This window comes from Hipposideros armiger, unplaced genomic scaffold (assembly GCF_001890085.2).
Source record: "Hipposideros armiger isolate ML-2016 unplaced genomic scaffold, ASM189008v1 scaffold_312, whole genome shotgun sequence".
Classification (NCBI taxonomy): Eukaryota; Metazoa; Chordata; class Mammalia; order Chiroptera; family Hipposideridae; genus Hipposideros; species Hipposideros armiger.
The window spans coordinates 751,501-779,280 of NW_017731662.1; the positions used below are offsets into that span (position 1 = coordinate 751,501).

General features: G+C 38.8%; 1 protein-coding gene across 12 annotated transcripts in view; it reads right to left on the minus strand.

Moving 5' to 3' along the window:
* SRPK2 (SRSF protein kinase 2) overlaps window positions 1-27,780 on the minus strand; it is a 239,063-nt gene that overhangs the window by 113,315 nt on the left and 97,968 nt on the right. For 7 of the 12 annotated variants that reach the window (XM_019660133.1, XM_019660131.1, XM_019660134.1 and 4 more), the window contains one exon: window positions 23,263-23,326. The exons of 3 other annotated variants lie outside the window; for them this stretch is intronic. In XM_019660133.1, coding sequence (XP_019515678.1) covers window positions 23,263-23,326 — 64 coding nt within the window. Of the gene's footprint in view, window positions 1-22,680; window positions 22,713-23,262; window positions 23,531-27,780 lie in introns of those variants that run through there. 2 more of the 12 variants (XM_019660139.1, XM_019660136.1) reach the window with 2 other exon arrangements.

The following is a 27,780-nucleotide window of genomic DNA, read 5'->3' on the forward strand; positions in this document are numbered from 1 at the left end:
GGAGGGGAGGGGAGGGGAGGGGAGGAAAAAGTAAATGCAAGCACTGGTTGCCTCATACAAATTCCTAATAGATGGATATCAAGATAACTAGACCATTATTACTTTTTTTTTTCTCACCCCTTAGTTGTAAGCAGATGGTGAGAAAATTTCAGTCACCACAAATAATACAGCATATAGCATCTTGAATGGGAGATGTGGTCTGCCCCTGCCCCTGGAGCAAAGGCACAGGCCCACGTCCCAGGCTCACTCAGAAGGAGTCCCTCACAGTACTGGACAGCAGATGCTTAGCGGAAGGGGGTCCAGCCACCGTGGTGGGGCGTGTCCAGTAGCCTGGATGTCCCAAGATGGGTCCAGCTGCGTGAGGCTGGCTGCCGCCTCTCCACCTCCCCCACAGCTTTTCTCTTGTTCCATCACATACTTCTGTCATTCCAGTAAATTTTATTCCAGTTAAAATAGCCAAAGTCAGTTTGCATTGCTTGGAATACAGAAGCCTAATTGAAAGTCTTCATCATTACACACACAGTCTATATTTTTTGTTAAGCAATTTTTGAAAACTTAATTTAGTTGTTTTGTTTTGGTCTTAATAAAAAAATCATTTCATTTAGTAGAAAGTTACAAGAGGTAATTAAGTACAATGAAGAAAGTAACATCATTTATAATCCTACCACCTAGACACCACCACAACCATTTTGGAGCATACCTTTCCAAGCAATCTGCCAAAATGGACATTTTGACTCCAGAGAAGAAAGTGTGGGTGCAGTAACCACAATGGAGATCTATGAAGTCATTAAGCCAGGGTGACCAACAAACTCAACAAGGGCATCTTTCCCTCCTTCCCCTATTAATAAGTAAGCCAAGAAAACACATATAATTGGGGCTATCCTAGGTGAACCCAAGTGTATATGTATCCTACATACCTGAATAGTTCAGCCTGGTAGGAACCCCTACTTTAGAGGAGCTCTATTCATCAGAAGAGTCTATGAATTATACATTCTTCTTTCCTAGCAAGGTTTATTTTTATCAGTTGGCAAAAGGGGGAACAACAAGAAAAACTAATCCGAATTTTTAATTAAAAATGTCTTAAATTAAAAAATTACAATATAATTAGCATCAGAAAATATAAAATATAGATATCACTCCTTAAGTTAGAAAAAATGATGACACAATTTGTCTTTGAACAGGAAGTCACTCAATGAAAAAACAGAGAACAACTTTTTTCCTGATTATCAAGGCACCACCTGAAGCAGTACAAGTTCTTCACCCCCAAAATAACATATCTTTTTGTTTTTCCCCTATAAGTGGAAGTCTGCAGGGGGATAACAGCCTGAATATCAAAACAAAGTGTTTTCGAAGATACTCTTAGGAGTTGACAAGATGTGATGGGAAGAAAACAAAAAATAAAAATATAATTAACAAAATCTAGTTAGAACCAGATATAGGAATAGTACTCTACTATATAAAGTAACAACAGAAAAACCATTAAAGTACGAAAAGTCAGGGTATAGAAATTCGGTGCAACATGGTGATAAGAATAAGAAAGCAGGAGTCCCCAGAGCTTAATCTCTTCTTCCCTTTTCAATTAGGATCTTGCTTCCGGCCTTGTCAGCACCTGCCCCTTACCTACACTGCAGGCTATTTCCTCACTTATTTTCTCCAAGGATTCTTTCTTGAAAATGAATTCTGCTCACATTCCCCATCTCCCTGATCATACTTTACCTATAGAAAATAAGCTCAACCTCTATATCAAATACATTGGGCACAGCCTAAAAACGTCAAAAGCAAGTTTTCTATATACTTATTTTTATCCTTTTATGGAGTGACAGTGAAGTAATCACTTATCTGGAAGCAGTGTGGAATGAACATGAACATACTTTAAAACAGTTAAGCTGAGTGCCAAGAATATAGAAAAGGTATAAAAACCACATGAAGCACCATACATTATTTCTGGTTTATAAAGTTCTCTATGTATAAATCCTGGACAGAAATTGCAAAGAGACGGGGAAAGAGGGAAGGAGGGAGGGAAGAAAAAAAATGTTTTTAACTTAAAAACCTAAACATAGATTGTAGTTTCAGAAAGTACAGGGTGAACTAACAGCTGACTTTTGAACTCCACATGTCTCTCTAAAAATGGAAAGATTTCTGGGCAATGAGAAAGAGTACTACTTAAAAACAGCAATTTTGAACATGCATTTTTCTCAAATGTTGTTTTTTAAATATGCTCTTGATTTATTGTAGGCCTTTAATTGCAGCAAGTGAAAATACTTACCAAAATGGTTATTTATCGAATACTTTTTACCAAATATATTTACTAAATATTAACCTAAGTGTTTCAGATGTTTAATTAAAGTAACCTTTGGCAATACTATTCCAGTTCACATCCTGTAATGCTTTATTTTTATTATCATTTTGTTTGTCTGCCTTTTAAAGAATATTCAAGAACCATTTTGCCAAATTGGAGGGAAAAGTTTAAAGGGAAAAAAAATGCTAAAAACTCTAAGTGAAAGCACAGGAATGGTATCAAAATACAAACGAAGTTAACTTTTTAAAGTTAGACAGGGATGTAAACTTGTTTTTGCAATTTTGCTTCTAAAGAACTCTAACTCTGACTCTGATACCAAAATTAGATGATGACAAACTGAGGCATATAACAGTACTGTTGGTCTAAATTTAGACATTCTTTCTCTGCAGCATCCACAAGCCCCTAGATCATTCATTAAATGATTATCTTATCCTAAACACTTTATGTGCATTACCTCAGTTAAATCTCATGATTACCCAACTTGTAAGCATTATTCTATTCCCTTCATACAGATACAGAAACTGGGGCCCAGACAAGCTTACTTACTTTGCCCAAGGTAAACAAAGTAATTCAGTGACTGAGCTCATTGGAAAATCTGGCCTGATTCCAAAGCATGTGATCATTTCTCTATGCCAAGCTCCCTCTCATAAAATAGCATCACTCACCACCTCCTGACCATATATTTTATATACACTGTCCCCTTAAATCGTCACAACTCCCTGTGAGATGGGCATTATCACCTTTATTTCAACGGTTAGGAAAACTATGACTTAAGAAGTTAGGTAGCTTGTCAGGATTTAGTTTCTGGTCCATGGCTCCAAAACCCATATACTCTTTCCAGTATACCATGTTGCTTTCAGTTCTACAATTCTGTAAATCTACCGTCACAAGATGATCCCTTCCTTTACAGGAAAAGGTGAGTCTGTGTAGGGTGCAGAGCAAGTTACACATGGTCTTCGTTACAGCTGCAGCCCTCCTCCTCCTCCTCCCTTCACACGCCCCCATCATCTCTCCCAGCAAGATGACCAGACAACTTCTCAAGGGTTTCCATCAGGCACTCCTTCTACCAACCCCTCTCAAACAGATAACAGGAAAAGCTAAAAGATAATAGAAGGAAATCTTCCCCCAGGAAAAAGTCATCAGAGCCACTCTCACTAGTCTGCCATATTCTACCTAACCTTACTCCAAACCCAAGGACCAAATCAAGTTTGGTGTGTTTTAAAAATTAAAAAGTAAGTATGTCCCACTGTCATTTCCATCTTGTGTCATTATCACCTGGTTGATGATGGACAACACTTCTTTCTAGGTCTGGTACTTCATCTATAAAATGAACAACACAATCTCGAATGAGCCTTCCATTTTAGAGTTATAAGTTATCTGAGTACACTCCCCTCTTCCTTTGCCTGCTTGTGAGAAAGAGGCTGGAAACTTATGGGGGGAGGGGGAGCCCGTGCAGGGGGCAGGAGGTAGAAAATACCCCACAGTATATAAAGCTAAACAACCATTATTAGGTTCTACTGTATACACAAAGATCTACTCACAGGCTCACACAGAGTCCAATCTGAACTGAAACAAGCAACAAAAAACAATCCAGAGCTTGTGTTTTGCCAACCCAAAATGAATCGTCTATTTTTAGCTCAAATCCACTCAAGAGAGGGCCTAGGCTGGTCTGCAGCAGCCAAAGGATCAACCAAACAGCCACTGGGCTCACTAATGATATCCAATCCTTAAGAATAACCTTTGGCTTGACTGTAGCTATAAATTGAATAAAAGAACAGAAAGCTATGAAGGCTTAAATCTCGCCAAGGAAGTAGCACTTCAAATACATAATTCTACTTCAGTATTTTACTTATTCTGACAGAAGATGTGGCCAAGGCTGAAAAAAGCCTAGACACCTTTACATTCTAATCTTAACTTTCCAGGTCTAGATGACTCATTTTACAATTAAGGAACCTGACATAGGAGCAAAATTGGCAAAATTAAAATCCTGAAGTCACTTGCAAAGCCACCTTAAATAATAAATGGTGAATTTACAGCTGTGAACAAAGTTGAGAATTTTACTAGACTCTGAATTTGACGAAAGGTACAAAACTTTCCATTTTCATTACCAAGATGACATTAGCTCTAAATTACATTAAAGTGCCTGCAGGTCAGCAGATTGCCTATATTTAAATGTGAAAACTGGCATAAACAGAATTTTCTCAACCCAATCCCGGAGCTTTGCCTAGTATTCCAGCAGCTGGCATCAGTAAGGTGCCAGGGAAAGAGCACTAGACAAACAGGAAAGCTAAACTGAAGTCCCAACCCTGCCATTAATGAGCTGTGTGCCTCTCAGGCTCCGGGGTTCCATGGCTCCTGGGCAACTCACACATCAGGTAGATATTTCCAGGAGGACACAGTCCTACCAGAAAGAAGCTGCTGGAGACCCCACTGAAAGCAACGGGAGTCCTTAAGGGTTCTGAGCCCAGGCAGGCTGGGTAAAACAGCTACAGAAAGAAACATTTAGCAAAGCTTTTCAGAAGAAAGTAAAACAAGAAGAAACTGCCCAATATTTTTTTAATAAAAAAGACATAAATAATTTTTTCTTAGAGCAAATGTGCATACCAATTGGGGAAGAAATAAAAAGCCTTTATTCAAATAAGCATGTGTATCTACCATATAATAGGCCAGGAGATGTGCTGGTACCAGGAACATGAAAGCAGATAAAACAGTCTCTCGAGGGCTAGCGGGGTTAACAGGCAGCTTGCTTCTCAGTACAGATGTATAAATGGCCTACTGGGAGGCAAAACACGGCAGGAGAAGTGCCCTCTACAGGGGGCTGGGAGGGGCAGCTCAAAGCTGAGATGGGGAGGTCCAGGCAGAGCTAGGAGCCTGGCATGAAGACAAAAACCTTGACAGGACCACGGATGGCAGATCAGTAGGAACTCCAGTTTCAGACCATCAGGCTGGAAAGGACTTTCTTAAGCTACCCTCACGAGTCTCTTTTGGGAAAGTGAATCCTGGAGGTGGTCAAAGGGTAAAGAGGAGGCTGGTGGTGGCCAGGAAAGACCCTGAGCATCATGGCAGGAGGCTAGAGGGAGAAAAGGCTGAAAAAACTCAGCACAGGAAGGGCAGACGGGGCAGTGGATTTGGGAAGGACTTGTGCAAAGGAATCAACAGGACCTAGTGATCAAGCAGAGAGGAAAAATGAGATGAGGTCATGCTGAGGCTTCTGCAAAGAAAAGCTTGAAGGTGACAAACACATCAGCAAAAGTCCTCACTATGTGCCAAGCTAGATTAGGGAACTTCCTTCTATCCCTATATAGACCTCACAAGGTCTCCTGTTGCCTGCTTTCTTTCAAAGACACTTAGATGTTCATTTAAATCCACAGAAGCGGGCTACACAAGGGTAATGCTTGTCATTGGCCCAGAGCCCCTAAGGGTGGCCATAAACCAAATGGATTATTTAGTCTCTCCCCTCCCCCTCCATCTACCCCTACCACAGAAAAGTGAAGCACAGATTGGCCATGGAACCGATCTATCAGCACAGGAGAGAAAGAGAAAACAAGATGAGTTTGGTTTAGGGCCGCTTAAATTTGAGGCCTCAACAGACATTTAGGTAGTGATGTAAAGAAGGCAGCTGGATAGTCTGTAGCTCAGAATAGAGAGCTGGAGACATAAATTTGGGAGTCATCAACACACAGATGGCATTCAACACCATGGAAACGAGAAAACATATATGAACAGCAGACCAAGGGCAGAGACTCTGAGAAGGGGCCAGCATTTGGATAAAGGAAAGACTAACAAAGAAACGGACAAAGATTGCTTTTAGTTCTCCATCTTCTATCACCTGGGGTTGTCAAACTGCGGGTCACGAGCCACATGCGGCTCTTTGGGTACGTTCCATCTCAAAAGTTTGCCGACCCCTGGAAAAGCCAATCCTGTCCCTCACAACAATTTAAAAATTATTCGAGAGCCATAAATATATTTTTACATAATCACCATTATGGGAATAATATCCTGTAAAAATTTTATAAATGAAACTATGGTAGTTTTATTTTCATTTTCAGTTTTACTTCAGAGCCACTCACTTGCGAGCCGCAGTTTGCTGACCCCTGGTGGCTCTTCCATCTCAAAAGTTTGCCGACTCAGGGCCGGCCGAGTGGCTCAGTTGGTTAAGAGCTTGCTCAAGAGTCTAAACTCAGCAACAGTGGTTCGATGCCCAGCCCGAGCTGAGCTGCCGCTGAGCTGCCAACAGGTAGCAGGATGGCTCAGCTAAAAAAAAAAAAAAAAGTTTGCCGACTTCTGGTCTATCCCAACTTCCTCACTAACCAAAGATATAAGCTTTTTGTAGTAAGCATATCTATGTATTCCAGTACCAGGTACTTTTAATACTGAAGAAAATAAACTATAAATTTTACCAATTTCGACAGGTAGCCGTTAATGACAGTAATCTGTCACGTGCCCAGAGCTGTGAGGAAAAAAGGGACTGCACGTGAGTGAGATCTGCTGATGAGGGACATTTCCAAATGAAGGAAGCTTTTCCCTTTGTGTGAATGGTTCACAGCTCAAACGCCTTCCAGAATTAGGCAGGTGAGTGTGCAGCATTAGACACATCACAGTACGGCGTGATGGCTGACCAGGCTTCCTGACCCTTGCATGCCTCTGCAATGGGGGTGATAGCAGTCCTAGTAACTGGCAGCTGATGATCCCCAGGACCAAAATACGGGCTCCTTCTCTACTCCACCTTCCTTGGCCGAGCAGTTGCCAAGACAAAGGCTGCATCTCCTGATATCTGGCAAATAAATGCACGAGTTGACTGCTTCTCTGAGGTGCCCACAAGTGTATTTGGAGAGAAGCTTCGAGAACAAGTTGAGGGGCGGCTGTCCTCTTATGAGACCGGAGAGATTCCACAAAAGAATCTGGAGGTCATGAAGGAGGCAATGGTTCAGGCTGTGGACGCAGCTGCTGAGATTACTAGGAAGCTAGAGAAACAGGAGAAGACACACTTGAAGGAGGAAAAGATGGTTGGCTGCTATCGCCCTCGCGCCTTCAGAAAACAGCAGCAGTAGTACCCTGGAGGTGTGTGAGGAGACACGGAAAAGGACCAAAAGCAAGAAAAAGCAAAACTCCAGGAGGCACCGCAGGAAAATGGAATAGAGGACCCACCTGTCTCTTTATCCAAAGCCAAGGAAAAGAAATCTCTTTCCTAGGAGGAGCGGTTGGTAGGATTGTAGGAAACATGTGGCAGTGGAAGTTTTCCTAAGAGGAAGAAATCTTTCCCCAAAGAGGAACCAGTCAGTGACCCTGTAGAAGCAGGAACCAGGAGTGTCCCCAAGAAAAAAAGGAAATTCTCTTCCAAAGAGGAGCCATTCAGCAGTGGACCTGGAGAGGCTGCTGGCACCATGAGCAGCAGCTCCAAGAAAAAGCTCCAGAAGCTATCCCAGGAAGATAAGAATGGACAGTACCCTGTCCGTTTAAAACAAATTCATAAAAATCGGGCGGGAGGGTGGGAAAGATACGTAACAGTAACTGTTGGGTCCTGGTTCTACGGAGTGGGCCCGAGCCTCCCTTATGGACTTGGTTCAAATTTGGTGTATTGAGAGAAAAACAAAGGCCCTGGTGCTGCAGGACCGGATGAACTGGGAACCCAACCATGTCGCCATGGGCCCACCACTACAGCACAAGGCTGCCTGCTAACACAATTCCATTTGATTTTATATCACCGGTCTTTCTTCCTGCCATTAACCACTTTTCTCTACAGATGGAGCGTGAAGACATTGTGTTGTAAAAGGAGGCATTTTTTAAGCTGATCAGCTCCGTGACTTTGGGTAAATTCTCTCTAATTCATCTGTAAAACAGGTAATGCTATTACGAGGACTAATTGAAAGAGTGCTTGAAAAGGGTGCTGGAGTCAGTGAACGGTCAGCATTAATGAAAGACGAGGAAGAAGAAGGGGGAATGAGATGGAATTAATTATGACAACCTTTGTTACAGATATCACGGGGCATGAGAATGGCACTAATGTTTACACGGCTGTATGACTCGTCTCAGTGCCACACATGCCAAAAAAAGCTAAACCTTTTGCTGCATTCTTATTTTGTGTTCAAAGTTTTTTAACTTTTAACTGAACAAAATATGACCATTTTGGTGCCTAACAAAATCTATCAATCAGCAGCTGAAGTGAAGTTTAATTCTTGGTATATGAATTTACTGCACTGATGATCTTTTTTTACCATCTCCTAGAAAGGCTGCTGCTACTTAAAGGGAGCAGATTCTGTGGTCCTGGGGGGTCAGAGTCACATTTATATTTAAACACTGGTCCTCTTGACCAAAAACAAACAAACAAACAAAATAAAACACTTCAAAACAGTTCTCTTCAAATAGAAATTTGGGGTTAAACTTATATCAAACCAGAATGGGCAACAAAAGGGTAGAAGATAGCAAAATTGTGAATTTCATCCATGTGTGCTAGTTTTATTTACTCTGTTGAAGGCCAAGACTGGCACTCCTAAACCTCTTTGCCTTCTCAGTGCTTATACAGGGGAGTTCCTGGAGGAAGACATGAAGACACATACTCTGCTTAAATGCGTGCAGCCGAACTCAGCACAGCTTGTATTACATTGGGTTGTCGGAAAAGTCATGATGCATTTTTGCAACAAAAAACATACAAAAAATACGTCATGACTTTTCCGACAACCCAATACATGGGACACTCAGAGTCTCTGTGTTTAGACCCTGAGGCCCAGGAGCTGGAGCTGCCAAACGTGACTTTGAGAGCACCTCGACCACCAGCTAGTATATGAACACTGTTAGATCATACATACACTGGGTTTCTTACTGTAAAATGGGAATAGAACCATCCACCCGATACATCTACAAGGGTTCTTATAAGAAACTAAACTAATAGTGAACAGGAGATTACACTGTAGAACAGAAGGCATTGAAGTTATTTCTTCCATGGTCTGGCTAGAGCAGAGCCAAAAGGACAGTACTAGTTTAAAATAATAATTTAAATTAATAATTTAAAATAACCATTGTTGGTTTTGTTAAAGAAGAGAAAGAAAACCTGTCAAACCAATTCCTTTGTGTCAATACTCTAAACTTCTTCACTTTAAACACTGAAAGTTATGGTTTACAAGGATCCTACCTGGAACCTTAGATGAATCACATCACCATTTGGGACATCAGCTGCCTCATTTATAAAACAAGGGTAGGGGATAAATAAGCTGGACCTCCAAGTCCCCTTCTTGCTATGCTGTTTTTACCATTCTATTCATCTATATACGCCCGGTCAAAAGAACTAGTTAAATGCTTTTGATTAGTTAATAAAAATGAATCATTATAACCGAGTTGTAATGATTATGATCCGAGTTCATAAATGCACTTTTACCTTCCACCATCACAACTATACTGAAGTCAGAGGGAAAATAAGAATTTGGTCTTGTGATTCTTCCCCAACATTCTTTTCTACAAGCATGTACCTTGGAATGACAGACATGACGTGTAAATCTTCTATTTCTCTTATGAGCCCTTGCTGCCCGTGTACATCAATGCAAACAATCCAAGAAAAGAAACACTGGTGCGTGGGTGCATCACTGGAGGAAAAGCTGGTGTGGTGGACTCATTGGGGAATACGGTGTCAGTCACGATACAATTCCACATTTGAACATACGACAATTTCACCTACACACACTCAAGGCGTGACGTCACTGAACCCGGAATGGGAATTGTAAAGGTTAACAACTACAAAAAGTACCAAATCAAATCAGGTAACTCAACAGAACCTCAGCTTTAGAAGAAGTTAACTTCAGTAGATCCACTTTTAAAACATTAAACTTTGAAGAAATTTCTTGGAAAATGCTTGATTTGCATTTATCTAAAAGAATTTCTACAAACAGATCCATCATAATATCTAGTCCTAAGAATCAAAGGCATTTTTAATGTTCTCCATAACATCTGTGATTTAATTAAACAATCAGGTGAGTCAACAGCAGGTAGGTTTTGCTACTATGACAATCAGTTCAATTTTCGTCACTAGCTGTTAAATATTTTACAGCAACTCTGTGAGAAGCAGGGGATAAAAACTGTATTTTTCTTCAGGAGCCCAGTGGACTGTTAAGCAGGGCTAAGGTGCCACCGGGAACATGACTGACCCAAGGGCAGCAGCCGCAGCAGAAGCCACTCGGGTACACGGCAATGAAGGAAATGGAAGGAAGGATGAACCATTACACAACTAATGACACCCAAACACAACCTCTTGATCTGTTTACTGTGAAATAAATATCTGTCTCTACATTGAAATGGACATGTACCAAGATATCACCACAGCAATAAATCAATATACTCTTGCTCGAACCACTAAGGCCCAGAAAAAAATGACAGTCCTAAACTGAGGAGAAAAATCACATATAACAGACCAAGTGGTTTATTATATCACAGGCCGTCAAGGATTCCTCTAAAGACGTCTGTCATTTATTCAAACACAGACCGTCAAATTATAACTGATAAATACCTAGTAAAAATGAAGGCAGGCATTTTTTAATCTCTTAAGAAAATGAAAAAGATTGAGCAGAACCAAAAAAACATTTTTCTTTCAAAATTCCATGTTTAACTTCCTTTTCAATAAAGTAAATAAATATAACATTCAGCATAACTGCAGACCTTTCTTCAGCCCTGCATTACACAGGGCTCCTCCTGTAGGCTAAGGGTTATGCAGGCCCCAAGAACAGGAGGTCCTTTTTCATTCTGGATCCAAACAGTACAATGCCAATCATTAGTAAACTGTCTGAAAGAAAAGGCTGGTAAAGGGGACAAGAACTGAATTCCAAGTCAGCATTTTTGCTTTTGTTTTTCAAGCTCTGGATATAACAGAATGACATGAATGACAAAGTGAGACTAGTGTGTGTGTGTGTGTGTGTGTGTGTGTGTGTGTGTGTGCGCGCACTGCATACCATAAATTATAATCCATCTACTTATTTTTATTTCTTTTATCAGACATAACACAGGTTATGTCTTTATCATTTTAGCTTTCCCTTTAAAACCAAAGATTTAGAAAACTAAATTGCTTTTACCATTAAGTTAGTAGAACATTAAAAAGATTTAAAATTCAGTAGTGGTGAGGTGGCAGATAATTAAGTGATATTCTTCTTTAAATGCAGGGGAACTAAGCATCTCCTAAGAAAACAACTTTATCAAAGGACAAATCACAAGAGAATACAATTCCCTTTAAATTACCAATCTGAGTTAAAACAAAGGAAATTATTTTAATCATACAGTATAATATTGTCAGGATAGGACGAGAAAAATAAGAAAATGGGGTAGGGTAGAGCTTAGCAAAAACAAATAAACAATATTCTTTTCTAAACAAAAAACGGTTAAAATAACCGAGTTTGCTGGCATTCTGGTCTGAAAATATAGAGTTCAGTGGTCTTTAAATTTTTAATTAAAATTAAGTTAAACTTAAAATTAGGTTCTTCAATCATGTAGCCACATTTCAAATGCTCAATAAGCCATGTCTATATTATAGCTCTTTCCATCATTGTAGAAAGTCTATTGTACAGCACTGGCCTAGAATTTTTTATATATATATATATATACACACACACACACACACACACACACACACACACACATATATTAGCTAAACCCTCCCCTGTTGGCAGCCCAGCGGCTGCTCTGCTCGGGCCAGGAATCGAACCGCTGTTGCTCAGAGCTCAAACTCTTGAGCGAGCTCTTAACCAACTGAGCCACTTGGCTGGCCCTGGCCTAGAATATTTTAAACCATCTATAGAAGTGCTACTTTATATATCCAACAAGCAAAGACTTCTGTCACAAATTATTGACAGAAAAAAGACAAACACTTCACAATATTAACCATAAAGCAGGAATCCTATCATGATTAAACATATATAACAGAAAAAATACTTAAGGTTCAACAGGCCAACCACCTGTCTTCAGAAAGCAGCATCTCTACCCATCCAACAAATAAGGGACCACCCTCTTTTTTAAGAGACACACATATTTCATAGCCTCTCTTGGTAATCCACTTCAATGTTTAATGTAGCATCAAAGAACGAACTCATCAGCCCTCTGCCACTCAAATGGTAAATACTGCCATAATTTTTCAACCCATTTCCAAAGGAAAAGAATAACATTTTGCCACCTAGTCTACAGCTTACTGTGCAACCTTCCATTCTAGAGGAAAACAATACATTTCTTTAGACTTTCTTAAACAACCTTATTTTATGCCCATAGGAGCATGTACCTGTTCTAAACATGGGCTGAACATCTCCCTTGCTACAACCTTTCAATGACTCTTGGTAAATGTCAGCATAAAGTTCAAAATCCTTACCACTGAAAAGAGTCCCTGCCACCGAGGCATAAGATCACTCTCTTATCCTATTTTCCCATCCTTTCCTCCACCTCTTTCCAGCCTTATGTGATTTCACCCTGACTTCTCACATGCTGTTTCCTCAGCCTGCAATGCTAACCTGAGGAATTGGACTTTAGATTCTAGTTCCTCCTGCAGTACAAAGCATACTGGCCCCCACTCCACGACCAACCCCCAAAAAATTCAAAATCCAGCAAGAAAAATGCATTTTGCCAAAAGAAAGATCTTGACTAAAAAGGTGATTAGATTTTACAATAAAGTCAGTGAATACTTACTGAACTACAAGGCGCTTGTTTAAAAAGGAAAGTTAGAGAATATTAATTCCTGTACATCTTTAATAAAAAAGGAAACCAACCATCTGTGTTGAGTATCTTGTCATCTGCCTGGAATGAGAAGTTTGGATCATATAACTTCTTGAAATCCCTTAAAAAATTAAGATTCACTGGCATAAACACTAAGTACATCTTAGGTGATTCATAAATGCTTGACTGGAAACAAGAATCTGTGTCTTGTATCCTGTGAAAGCTGACTGTATTGACTTCGTTTTCACTTATGCCTGCCCGATGAAACCATGAAGGCACCACAATAACATCTGGCTTTACTGGAGGGAAGAGCTAAGGAGCAGACGGGCTGATAGGTCAACATCGTCCAGCTTCCGGTTCGATGTCTTTTTTTACAACACTCGAAGAGACTATTTTGAGAATCACAATGTAGGGTGTAAACAAAAGGTCCTTTATACACTGCCAGTAAGAGTGTAAAGCTGCACCTTGCTGGAGGTAACTGAACACTCCTTATCAAGAGCCCTACATGTTGGCTTTGCAAATGATTCTATTTATTTTTAAATTTTTTTTTTTAAGATTTTATTGAGGAATTGGGGAAGGGGGACAGACAAGTTGCTGTCCTTTTGTTCTTCAGTCTAGTTGTAAAGGACATCGCTTCACTGGCCCATGTTGGTATTATGATCATTGCACTCTTCCCGGCTGAGGCAGATGGGTCACTGGCCACTGGACAGCTGCTCACGGCAGCCCAGCTCCAGGTCAACCTGTTGTTCACCATCTTAGCTGTAGAGGACACAGCGTCACTAGCCCTAATGTGGGATCCAAACTGGGGCCCTGCTGCTCAGAGCTGGCATCCTAAGCCAACTCTTAACCAATGCACCACTCAGCCCGGCCCGTAATTCCATTTCTAAAACTAAAACTCAATAAATGTACCATAGTGCATCCATCCACAGCACGAACTCAGTCCTACACAGCCTTTAAAACTGACAGCATTTTTTTAAATGATGCTATACAAGATTATTTAATAAGAAAACATACAGGGCCGGCCAAGTGGCTCAGGTGGTTAAGAGCTCGCTCAAGAGTTTGAGCTCTGAGCAACAGTGGTTCGATTCCCGGCCCGAGCTGAGCTGCCGCTGAGCTGCCAACTGGTGGCAGGATGGCTCAGCTTAAAAAAAATAAAATAAAAAATAAAAAATATACATGTTAAGCGCAAAAAGCCAATTCCAAAATAATTTGTCGGTATGATACTGGATTTTCTTGTTGGTGAATGTGTTATTGTTAAAGTATATCTGCTTCATTTTTGTAAATCTACTTACACTAAAACAAAAAAATTAAACTTAAAAAATAACGATGACTGACCTTTAATGATAAAAGCGTGGGGCTTTTTGTGTTCTTTTTATCTGAATTTTATAAAATAAATCAACGTATCTTTTGAGATATGAGGAAACGGTTAGGTTAAATAATCATAATGAAGTTAGAAAAAAGGGTATGGTTTTCCTACAGAAAACTGTGTATTTTCTCCTACTAGATAATAAGAGCAATGTTGCTTGCTGTTCTTTAGTCTGACAGGAAACCTTCAGTAGCTACACGGCAAATGCCACATGTCTGGGTGTGCATCTGGCTATTGTCCACCATACCTGCCCTGGCTTTCATTTTCTGTGACCCTTTTTCCACTGCATTGTAGATATTCTTCTAACTAGCCTCAGAATCTTTCCTGTGGAGAGGTGTGTGGGCAATAGGGGGAAAGAAAGATGGAAAAAGAAAGGGGAAAGGAGAGAAAGGATGAGGTGGCAGTTGTACAAACAGAACACTGTTCTACCTCTAATTTTCAGATTATTTATTCAAGTTTAAGTTCCACCATAGTGAGTACTTAATAAATATTCATGGAATAAACAAATGAAAATAACGACTTCCCAATTTGAGAAATGAGTATCTCTGGGGAACCTTCCTCCTCCAAATACTTCATATCTTCTTAAATGTTGGTATCTTAGTATGTGGTTATTAGAGCAGTCATAATCAGTGTTTTTGCATATTTGAAATATCAGAAAAACCCAGAGACACACTCATTAGCATGACAACAGTTTAACTTGTATGCTTGCCTTCAATGCATAGATAACGCGGAGTACTCTCTGGATTTGAAATTCCCTTACAGTAAGTCTGCACAGGTCTGTGGCTCACAAACTGAATCAGTGTGCTACAGGCACAGAAGGGAAATGAGCTAAATTTAGACAGCAGGTACTCTTTTTTTAAAGGCTGGTACGACTTTTTGTACTGGTTTAATCTGTGCCATCATTTAAAATAAGAAAGGTAGATCTGACATAAAAAACTAATTTTCAACTTCTACATCACGAAAGCTGGCAGAACTTGGCCTGTATTTCGACATGGCAGTAATCAGCAAGAGCTGATTGGTGGCCGCCTCTTCAGATGGAGTTGTGGTCTCCAGTGTACTGGAGTCCCCACCTGGCCCTCACCACTCGTTTACAGTGGCCTCTGCTAGACAACTGTGCTTGTAACCCCTTCACCATAGCTCTAGTCTTTAGGAAAGTTTCCCCAAAAATGCAATTAGTGGGTATGTATAATACTTTCAAGGAGTGCCGAGGGCCTCCCATGACACAGTGCCTCAGAGCACCCATGCCCAAGAAACTGACCAAGCAATCCCAGGGGTCAGCCACCCACCAAGCCTCTATAAACGTCCTAGCTTTTGTACTGCCTGTGCTGTTGTTCCCTCATTTCCAAATCAGGGAGTGGCTAGCACATAACAATTGCTGATAAATGGTGGGTGGATGGACAGATGATGGATGGATGACAAATATAATCTATACTATCACTGGTCTTAACTTCTTCCAGCTACTGGCTCGGTAAAGAATTCTACTACAAAGGAAATCTGCAATGATTGTTAAAAGTAGTTAGTTGGTTTGTTTTTATTGCTGCCATTGTTATTCTTATAATAGCTGCTCACATTTGTTCCAAACATCCCTGATCTACCATTTGAGGGAAGGGGAGTTCCCAAGTGAAGAGGAAGTGCCACTACTGGTATACAAAATGATCTCAGGTGATGCGTGGTGCTTGGTATTGAATTACAATGAATCACATACTGAGAAAGTGACTCCTTTCCCAAGGTTCTTTCAATCTGAGTATATTAAAGAACAAGTCTTCTTTGGTGCTAAGCATTTTTAAGCCCCCTTATGACACCTGCCAATTTAATTTCCCTTGTAAACAGAGGAGCTTATGGCTCAAGTCTGAAGCCTTTATCACACAACAGAATCTAGACAGGATTTAATAACAATTGTTTTTAAAGGCAAATGATACTGGTTCTTCAGTTCGGGTAGGGATGCAAAGATTCATTTTAAAGAAAATTAACGTTTAAAAGGAATTATGAAAGTTCGTGTTATCTATATTTTACAATTAAAAAGAAACAGCTAAGCATAATTACTAAGTAAATAAAGGCAGAGGGTGAAGTGCAATCATAACAAAAAAGCACCGAAATGATACACAAAATACTGACATTTGGGAAATAAATGTCTGTTAGGATGTTACCAGTTTTCCACAAAGATGGAAAGTGCTCAAATTTATTTTAATTTCTATTTTAATTCAACAAATGTAAAAATATATGTAATGATAAACTACATTTTTATGGTGACAGAAAAACCTAAGATTTGTAACCTTTACACTTTATAACAGTTAAATTAGTTTATGACTATAATTGACTATGTGTGATTTTATATATATAATAGACCATTTATGACTATATATGGCTATAATTAATCTACGCCAATATCATATAAATAGGTGACCCTCTATATAAAAAAGTCTTCCCACAAAGTTCATAATTTATAAGTTGTAAATGATGATATAAAATAAAATTATTTTGTGATAAAAGCACTTCTATATTTAAGATCCTACAGTTGGGGCTGATAGTAAGTAAACGAGTAAATAAATGAAATGTCACTGATACTCCCCACTGTCAAATAGCAGCTATGACAAAGGCTGCAGAGGACAGGTACATGTTTCTGTAAGGGCTCGTAGCGGGTGTAATGTGACCAAGGCAGGGCTTCGTTGGGATGGCAGCAGCAAAATGACTTGGCAGGAATGACAGGACCAAAGTCAGAGGAGCTGAGACTGGGCTGCAGTTTGGAGGCTCGCTGGCACAAACATGGAATTTACCTGTATGCCAAGAACAGTGGGAAGGCCGCGGAAGGGCATTTAAAACAGTGACCTACCTCATCAAGTCTGTGTTCTGAAAGGTTTGCTCTGGCTGTATAAAAGATGAAATCGATAACAAACAAAATAATTTAGAAACTACTGCACCTAGACCAGATAACGACCAACAGGAAGGAAGCTCAGATAACTGTCCAGTTTTTTTTAACAGAAATTAAAACATAACACTCCGCTTTCATTTAGGTATATGATACAAACATTTTGGAGACTATGAACAATATATAATTTAACACTTGGAACGTATCAAAAATGTCGTAATTTTTTGGTCAGACCTAAGACGGCCTACCTACCTACCTCAAGTAAAGAGGACTGGAGCTCCTGGAGGGGTTCTAAAAACGGAGCCTCTGATAACTGCCCTGGTTCCCAAGCCCCAGCTTTTCTTCACATTTTACATGATAGGCTTCTAATATGATTTAACTGAAGGAATAGTTTTGCTATGAAAACCAATGTTAACTAACACCTGTGGCCTCCAGGACCCAGTTAAGAAATTAGAATCAGTCAGTAGGAGAGTAGTGCCTCAGAAAACAATATCCTGTGGTTCCTATTTGGTCTAAACTTCTAATTCCGATCTCCTTGGTGAAAAGTCAGTACTCAGAAACAGTCCTCTATCTGCTTCTAAGACTCCTCAAAAAGGTTCCAACTTTGGGTCACACTGGCACACGCACTGGATAGAATGCTAAATGAGAGAAAGGGAAAAAAAAATAGAGGAAAGGGAAAGGAAAAGGGAAGGGAAGAGAGAAAGAACATACAGTAGCAAGTTGGCAAGAACCGCGAGCATAGCTGGTGGGAGTGCGGACTGGCACAATCACTTTGGAAAACGCAATATCCACTAAGGCTCAGCAATTGGACTCCTAGGAATATACACAACAGAGATGCATGCACAGGTCCATTCATCAAAAGACATGTTTACAAATGCTCACAGCAGCACTATTTCTAATAGCCACAAACTACAAACATCCCACATGCTTATCAATAGCACAATGGATAAATGAAATGAGGTATATTCATATGGTGAATAATCTACAGCAATTAGGTTGAATCAATTACAACTACTCACATAGGTAACCTTGGGAGAAGACAGACCAAGAGGATATAAGGGTTTCTATTTATACATAATGTTCAAAAACAGATACAACACAATGGTCATATGTGGAAATAATCTCAAGCTTTACCTTAATACTAAAACCCCAAATGAATCAGACTTAAATATGAAGTCAAAAACTTCTATAAGTAAACGTAATAGAAAACCTTAGTATCCTTGGGCTTAACAAAGATTTCTTAAGATAAAATACATAAAATTGCAAAATAAAACAATTTTAAAAATCAATAAATTGCATTTCATAAGGATCTATATGATCTGTGCACTTTCCCATATATATCTTCAAAAAAATATTACTAAAAATTAAATAAAAACAAAAGGAAGCATAAGGATTGAGTGGAGGGAAGACAACACAATTAACCACTGTCACCTCATCTCACCACTCAGGAAAAAATACATACATTGCAAATACATCTTTCCTGCAAATAGAGAAACAAAGGCCAAAGTGGCCGAGTGGGGGCTGTAAAAGAGAAACACAGTTATCAGGAACTGTGTGTCCTACTCTCTGAGCTGGAATGGGGCTGGGAGGTGGGGAACAATGAAGAGAGAGAGTCTTCTATAAATCTGGCTCTCCTCCCATGCCTACTCCTAGTTCACCACAGAGACACACAGAGGAAAGCATACCCAATGTAAGAGCAAATAAGGCACGCTGGCCCCAGATCCTTTCCCACTGAGTAGCCTTTACTTCCTTCTCTCTTCATCTGGTCCCATCCTTAGTTTTCTTTTTCCTCTCTTCATTTCTCCTTATTCTTCCAGGCATCTCTTTCTGCTTTCTGCAACCACGCATCATTATCATATGCCCTTTTTCTCTTCACTTAAGAGGCTCCAAAATAAGAAAAGGAATTCACATACACACACACACACACACACTCACAAATAGCACAGGATCTTTGTGTGTTGCAAATGCCCTTATACTGGGGGACAACATACAATCTATTACTTCGCACCGATCCTGTTGACACAACATTGTCAGAATACAGGCCGCAGCATAAATATTTTTGTACTTTCTCCCTCTTCCTTTCTCTCTTCTCCTGAAAAAGGTAGCTAGCAGTTTGTCCATTCAAATATGTGCTAGCTATGTGGAATGCTAATTAATTAACTAAGCTACTACTTATTTATTCCAGTATAAAGACCCCTTTTTAACACCAAAAAATGTCAAAAACACACACACAACAAGAAATGATTCTTCTTGCTATCTGTTCCCTGAGAAAATGCAAAACCTAGTAGGCACTGACAGTTAACTTCTGACTGACTGTGAACTTTATTAATTACAACACATGCATTACATTTAACAACAGCAGGTGTAGGCAATGCTTAGTGTGAACGCAGAACCTCAGCTTTTCAGGCTCCTCCTTCACAGGCTGCTTAGCCCCTCCCAGGAGTCAGCCTGGATGGACTGGGAATCCTGGCTCTGAGCACTCGGGGCTCAGCTCTTCTTTTGATTAAGAGTTGTCCAATTTTGTTCATGAGTTCACTGAAGAAGCAGCAATACAGTTTGATAATAATTTTAGTGAGCAAAGTGCTTTCCGCTCATTCTGGAGCTTTCTGGAATGATTTGTCTGAGTCCTCCCAACAGCAATTCCGTATGTGTGTATGTGTGTGTGTCCCTGTCTGTCCTTTCTCCCCACCACTAATTTAGAACTAGTATCTAAAAAGGTTTAATAAATGATTACTTCCTTTTTCCGAGCTATTATTGTTATTACTACTTCTCTTACTCCTTCACCTACTCTATGCCATAAATTTCCAAACCCCTGGAGCGTTCTAGCTTGGAAAAAGCAAGAAGAAACAAAAACTTGAAAACCTAGTTTTTGCATCAAATAAATATATACACCTCATTTTTTTACATTTATACTGGGTAGATGAGGTAGCAATACTGTGTGTGGCTCTGTCCCTACCATATTTAAGATGACTACATTCCTTCATTCAACAAGCACTCAATCAAAAAGAAAATACTCGCAGTAAGATTTACTCCTAAAATCTGTGAGAAGGGTACTCTCTTGCAACACATCTTTCTCTTAACTGGCAATAATATACAAATCAGGTGTCTTTTTTTTCAATTCATTCAATAATGTTCTCTGTCCTTAATTTTTTAAATGGGTAAGTGGACATTTTTCTCTCTCTCCAAAATATAGTTTTTAAAAAAAGGTTACTTTTTGGTCACTTCATTGGTTTCTGTCCTATGAGTCAGCCATTCTGAACATAAGTACTCCATGCCTCCCCTACAAAATGACATTCGATGGACCTACACTATCCTGTTAAAAATAAAAATATAATTTTATATTTCAGGTAGTGCTGAGATCTATTAAGATAACATTTTCTAATTCAGGCCTCCAAAAAAACCTTCAAAATCCATTATCATATTACTTCAAATCAAATTTGTATTTTCAATGAAAGATCCTTAGAAGTCTACAAAAATAAATGAGTGAGTTTTATATTTTGTTTTGCTTTTCCCATTTTACAAAATTGTCTGAAAAAAATTAATTCAGCTAGTAATAGCTGTCACAACACTAGCAATTGTCGTTAAGTGAGTTAAAACTATGAGATGGAAAAATTATTAGGAACATCACATCACTGTTGTTAAAAAGTGTTGTTTCTCCACTTGGTTTCCTGAAATATCAAAATATCATTCTATACTGCAGACAGTGAACAAAACCAATTGTGGCAAATGATAACCTGGATTTTTACAAACAAGTAGCTTCTCTCCTCTTTACAGAAATAAAACTGGGTTTCTTCATCCTTCCTACCAATAAACACATGAGAATACTGACCACATATAAATTCCAAATATCTTTAATATTCAGGCCATGCCTCAAACAACTAACTTTAAAAATAAAAATAGTTAAAGACTTAAAATTTAGGCTAACTGGTAAACAAGGAATAGAAGACTATGATGGTAACACTACATGATACTATAAGCTATTAAAATTCCTGGGCAGGATATGGTGTTACTAAGCCATAATTTTCTTTTTAACTTCAGATTCGTTTTCAAGTTATTCTAAACAAATTAAAAAGATCTCATTATTCATCACTGTACAACTTTTAAAAAGGAAAAAAAAAAGAGTAACTTCTATTTTTAATATATTTACAACAGTGAAACAATTTCAATGTTTCCTAAGTGTTGGCTCACCCATAAACTGCCTTTATCACCCACTAAGTCAGCATATCACAACTGGCAGATACATACGTAAGCACCCCACAAAGAATAACAAACAAAGCAAGCAAGCTCTGGTCAAACTGTGTAAAAGTTGTCATAAGCATAGCAGCCGATTTCTAAACTTTAATATCATGGTCACATACATCCTCCCTTTCTACCCAATTTAACCACAGAAGCTTAGGTAACAAATTAACAACAACAACAAATGTAATCAAAATATTTTAAAATCTTTCCTTATAAAAATGTATAGTTCAACCATAAACACCTCACTCATCCCTAATTTGTTTCTCAATAATATTCATCCATTCTGTTCAACCCTCAATTTATCAATAGAGAATTCATTTACCCAAAAAAGCCAGCGTAATTATGGCTGTCCTCCCATTAAGAATGCTCTTCCTAGTAACGAAACTCTACCATTACAGCGGGCACCCAGACCATTCACTATTTACACCAGCACCCTCTCCCCTTCCCATCACCACCATTTTACTGGCAGAACATCCACAAGGCTGAAGACTGTTTTTCATCTCAGCAAACAGAATACTTAAAAACGGATGGTTAACCACAAACCAGAAGTTAGAAGCTACATAAAAATAATCACAACTGTACCTAAATTTTTCTATTTTCAATCTCTAAAGAAAACAGTTAACATCTTCCATATTTATAATGCCCTGAATTATAGCCAGGAGCCTTTCACCTAATTATACTAATAAATCCATTTAATGTCATCATTCTGCCATCAGATCATGTCCTCCATACACGAGTGTACTTTAATTAAATCCAATTTACCATGTTAGGTTCTTCATATATTTTATTTCGTGTTTTTCCTGTATCATTCCTTACCTACCAAATTGTTTCTTTATAATGTTCTCCTAAATATTAAATCTTTGAACAAAAAAGATAACCTGAAAACTAACCATGGAAAAGATAAATCAACACCCCTTAACCCCAAAATTATCAATGTTAGGTATAAACTATTAGATAATCAGGAGAAAGGTAACCATGAACTGTACACCCAAGAACCCCAATTTAAAACATTATGTAGTATACAGAATTTTGGTAAACAGAAGTGAACACAATATTTACATAGCAAAATGGGCAACTATACACAGCCTCATTTCTGACTTGAGTTAAAAATAAAATCTTTAATTCTGTTTATTAAGTAAAACAGCCATTTTAAAGAAATATCTCCTCACAGGTATAATGACTTGATTGGCAGATAAAATAATTGCTTTAAAATTACTTGAGTCATTTTGTCCTTACCTGCAGGCATGAACCATTACTGCATGCAGCGACTGTTCCATTTCCTAGCACAGACTTGAAGCAGCATCAGATCTGCCTTTCAGAATGTGACTAATCTGTGGGTTTGCAATTCCTAAGCTATTGACAAATGGCACTCCCTTTCCACATAAGAAAATACTTATTACAACCAAAAGTCAAGTCTTTTTAACCTAAATCTTCCAAATAATGTCGGTAATTTTGTGCAGCAACGTCAAAATATAGGGAGAAAATCCAATACTAGTATTTCCTTACAGAAAGCGTGAGTTTGTTTTTCAGCTAAGTAATTTATTTTTTAAAGCCTTCAACAGCTGTCACCCATGAACCAGCACTCTGCTGTTTTATGGTGTGCATGCTGCAGCTGATGAGACTTCACTATTTTTGAAAAAATCAATTACCCTTTGTAAAGGCAGAACGGCTTGCCCAGATACACATCCTCCATACAGCACAATGCCCGGCATGCAGTACAGTACATTACACAGCCAACTTGACCAGAAAAAGCACGTCCTGGTTTGTTTCTTAGCAAGGCTACACCATTAATTGTTCATGCAAGAGATGTAGCTGTACCTTTCTGAAGAGGACGACTTCTCAGAGTTAACTGACATCAGCAGCTCAATCTTCTGCTTGATTTCTGGAAAAATCAGAAAATATTCACAACCAAGATTGCCTGCCCTTGCTTTCAAGCCTTATATCAAGAGATTTTTCTTCTCTAATCCCTTTTGTTCAAAATGAGGCCACAAGACTCGCAGTACTTCTGGTTAGGACGGGGATTCAATGGTGCTATAAAGGGAAAAAGCTCCAGAGGCATCAGGCCTTGCTAAACTATGCACATGACTGTTTATGAAAGCAGGAAGTACCATTTCTTTTAAGCATAGGGGTGTTTTCTTTTTTTTAAGGTAGAACGAGCCTAGCTCTAAGAGAAGCTTTTTAAATGCAGCCAATTAAAATACAAACAAGAAACGCTAACAACTGGATATGACACACAAGATCATTTGAGAAGCCTGGGTAATAAAGTTACAGACTGTAATGAACAGATATGCAACCCTTGGCTACTTCTATTTCACCAGCCCTGAAAAATATGGCTCAGTGAATCATTTTTGTCACTTAAGAATGAAATATTAAACCAGAGCCCCAATTTATAGATTAAAAAATTTTAACCTTTGTTATAATTTATTGATTGTCTTTAGCTAGAGATATATTTAATATCTACTCCCTAGCTCCTTTAGAGAAAGACTTGTATTTCACACCTTAATTTCCCCCTCCTCCTTCACAGTAAAGCACAAGTGAACAGCAACACCCAGTTACCTAGCATATAATCTACTTCTCCTTTAGGAAAGGACTAACAATGCCATCTCAAACAGAAATGTAAGCGCAAATTCAATTTAATTAAAAGATAATCGCCTGATACTAATTTGGAAAAATAAGGAAGAAAAGGTAAAAATAAGAGGAAGAGGGAAATGAGAAGGAAAAAAACTAACACATTTCCTTTAAAATACTAATGATTAACCTAAAGCACATAATTCTACATGAATAAAACTGACATGGTCTTCTTATTATTACCCAGACTATTGCACATGTAAAGCTGTTTCCCGTCTCGTAAATATCTTTTCCTATTCGTAATTAAAAGTTCACATACCAAAAATAAAACACAGTGCCACTAGGGTTTCAAAGTAAGCTTCAATAGTTTAGGGATTTTTTTAAAGGGTAAATCAAAATTTAATTTTTACAAATCTTCACTATAGAAACCAAAGGAATACGAGAAGATACAAAGGAAAAAGGAATAAAAATATTAATAGTTGCATAGGATACAATGGACCTGTACAGGAGTATCGTCTTCATGTAAAATAAAGGTTTTTCCAAATTGCTTAAGCTTACAACTTTGTCCAACGGGCATTATAAAACTGGCATGAACATCTAATGAGAAAAGAGAATCTACCATAGGCTGTCGCCAAACTACCTAACCACGGGGGAGAGCACACAGCACAGTGGTTAAATTGAGATGATGATAATGAAACTTACCTTGAGGATTCTTACATGGATTACAGAGCCTGCCACCTGGTGCCATCGTGAAGGCTCAGTAATGCCCCTCCTGCCAGTTTAAAAAGAGCCCAGTGTTTAAGAGCCAAGTAGCCTTGGATTTGAAAGCAGGCTCCTGCATCATTTTTAACAGCCATATGACCTTGGGGAAATTACTTCAGCTCTATAAGCCTCTATCTCCTCTCCTATAAAATGGGGATAACAATTCCTATGTGAGGGGCTGTTGTGAGGATGTAATGAAATAATCCATGAAAGTCACTGTGTCTTGCTTGGCACATAAACCCTCCCTGGCTCACAAAGGACAGTAATCCTAAACTAGCGCGTGCTGAATGAGTTAATGAGCTGCATTACATCTGTAGCTTTCCCAGTTTTAATCCACCTTCCTATCACCACCAACCTCAACCCCACCTTACTGCCACCACAGGTACGTGTGGGAATTTAATCTGCACTTCAGTCTCCCCATCTAGAGAATTATTCCCAGTTCATCAGCCAGCCACTTCAGGTTACACATGAATCTATCTTCATCGTGGCAATTTTTCATTCTAAAAAGACAAATTCACACTTGGGTATATCTATATAAAATCTGTGCACTTAAGCTGAGAGACCCCAAGATCAAACTACACTTCAGCTCTACTGAAGTTGATGCCAATCTTATAAACATCAGAAAGACAAGTTAAGTTAGCACTCTAACCATTTTCTGGATGGCCATTGAAGGAGCTCGAAACCAAAAAGGTACATGAAAAGGTTTCCAACATTTTCTTCAAACCTTCAGAGGCGTTTATAGCTCCAAAAGGATGGAAAGGTTCAGGAATGTTCGCAGATGCTATGTTAATACTGTATCATTTGAGGTCCGTGTATTCATTCCATCTCGGCCACTATCTTATCAATCCCGTCACCAGGTCTGATTACTCCCTACAGTCACTTAGAACTCCAAGGGCCATGTTACTGAGTCTCACTCCCCCCGATAGCTGCCATAATCCTGGGGGCATCGGTGCTCATGCTGACATGACTTCTGAAAAACCCTGGCCTCCTCATAGTCTCCTAACCTCTGCCACTTGAGTCATCTACTCCCATGACCACACTTAGGATGCTCTCTTACATACACCGCACATATTTCCCCAAAATTACTTGGCTGTTTTTCTATCTTATTGACAGTATCCAGAACCCTATATTTTTCTGCAGATAAGTCCACCAATCTTTTCCTTTATGAATTATGGTCTTCCTGTTAAACTGAGACTTTCCCCACACCAAAATTTTTAAATCATCATCCTATTTTCTGCTAATACACTTCATAATTTTATTTTGCTTGTAAATCCTGGACTCTTCTATACTTTCTTTTGGTCTATGAAATAATGAAGAGGTCCAGTATGCTTGTATAGGTCACATTTTAAAACCTTACACACCTCCCTACCCCCACAATTCTGAATTACTCTCTTCACCGTTCCTTGGTTCTTCCAAAGCGAAGTATTTACAACCTTGTAAATAAGTATATACTTATTCCACCATCCGTTGTTTCCATTTATGCATTCGGGCCAAAGAGTTAAAAAAAAAAAAAACACACTTGCTTATTTCACAAAGAAAATAAGCAAGTGGTACCTGTGTAGTTAGAATAAGCATATTTAAAATTATGGTTAATGTAATTTTTTAGTCATAATTTTGTGTTAATTTCTAAATAACATTACAGAACAGCATACATTTTGTGTTTCCTTTAATTTGTTTGTGTTTTGATCATTCTGCTCCTAACTCTGGGTGCTTTGCTGGACCATCTGTTTTCACATAGGACTTAATATGTTGGTGATACTCGCATGACCCTCCTTTTACTCACTGACCCTTCCATCTACACCCTTGACATTCACTACGATAAGGGCACTGATGGTCAAATCTGAATTTCTAGCCCAATGCTATCCTCTGCAACCCAGAACTATATATCCTTCAACCCCTAGTTGATATTTTCACTGAAATGGTCCCATTATGCCTTGAACGCAATGTCTAAAACTAACTTCATCAACTTTTCAATCTAACGTCTCCTTTTTCTTGTTCTTATCTCAGTCAACAGCAGCATCACTGCCCTCCAAGCCAGAATTTTTGAGGGACCTCAGACTAGTACCCTCATCCCATTTGGGATATCATTATCATCATTCTCCTTTTTATTGTATTTTATGCTCCAGAAATGCTGAACTCTACTCTTTGATTACCCAAACATACCATGCTTTCTCCCATCACCAAGTCTGTTTGTTTTTTTTTAATTAAAATGTATTGGGGTGACAATGGTTAGTAAAATTACATAGGTTTCAAGTGTACATTTATATAAAACATCATCTATACATCACATTGTGTGCTCACCACCCAGAGTCAGTTCTCCTTCCATCACCATATATTTGACACCAAGTCTCTTTACAGTTCACTCTGCCTGGAATGCCACTGTCCAGTTTGCCTCCCTTACACACCCAGCTCACTTTTCTAATCTCAGCCCAATCGTTACCTCCTCCCTGACATCTTCCCAGGGAATATAGTTTGCCTCCTCTGCCCCTCTATGTATCACATACACTTGCATTACAGAATTACTAAAATATATACATTGTTTGTTCAATCCCCCATTGAGACCACAGCTTCCTTAAGGATAGGGAAGTGAATTTTCACTTCAATTCACACTTAAATATTTGTCAATACTTTCATGCTCGTCTTACTCTATTCTAGTCTAGTGTTAAAGTTACAATCCAGCTAAGTTAGTTTCCTTAAATATATGTTTCCAGGTATAATTAGAGATTCAAACAACTGTAGGGCTAGAAGATAAGTGCCATCACCTAGCTGAACCACATGAATGTATAAAGAAGAAATCTGAAGGGAAAAAAAGATAAACTGGTGGCAACAATATTACCTTCTCTAAAAGATTACTGTCTCTGAGACCTGTAAGTAAGTTTCCAAGGACCGAGCAACCCAAGCAGAACATTTCAGCCTTTTTTTAAATCAGCTTCTTAAATGCTATTTCTCCTATGTCCAATCCATTAGAATCATTATTGTTAGTGGCTCTCTTAATTAAAATAATTG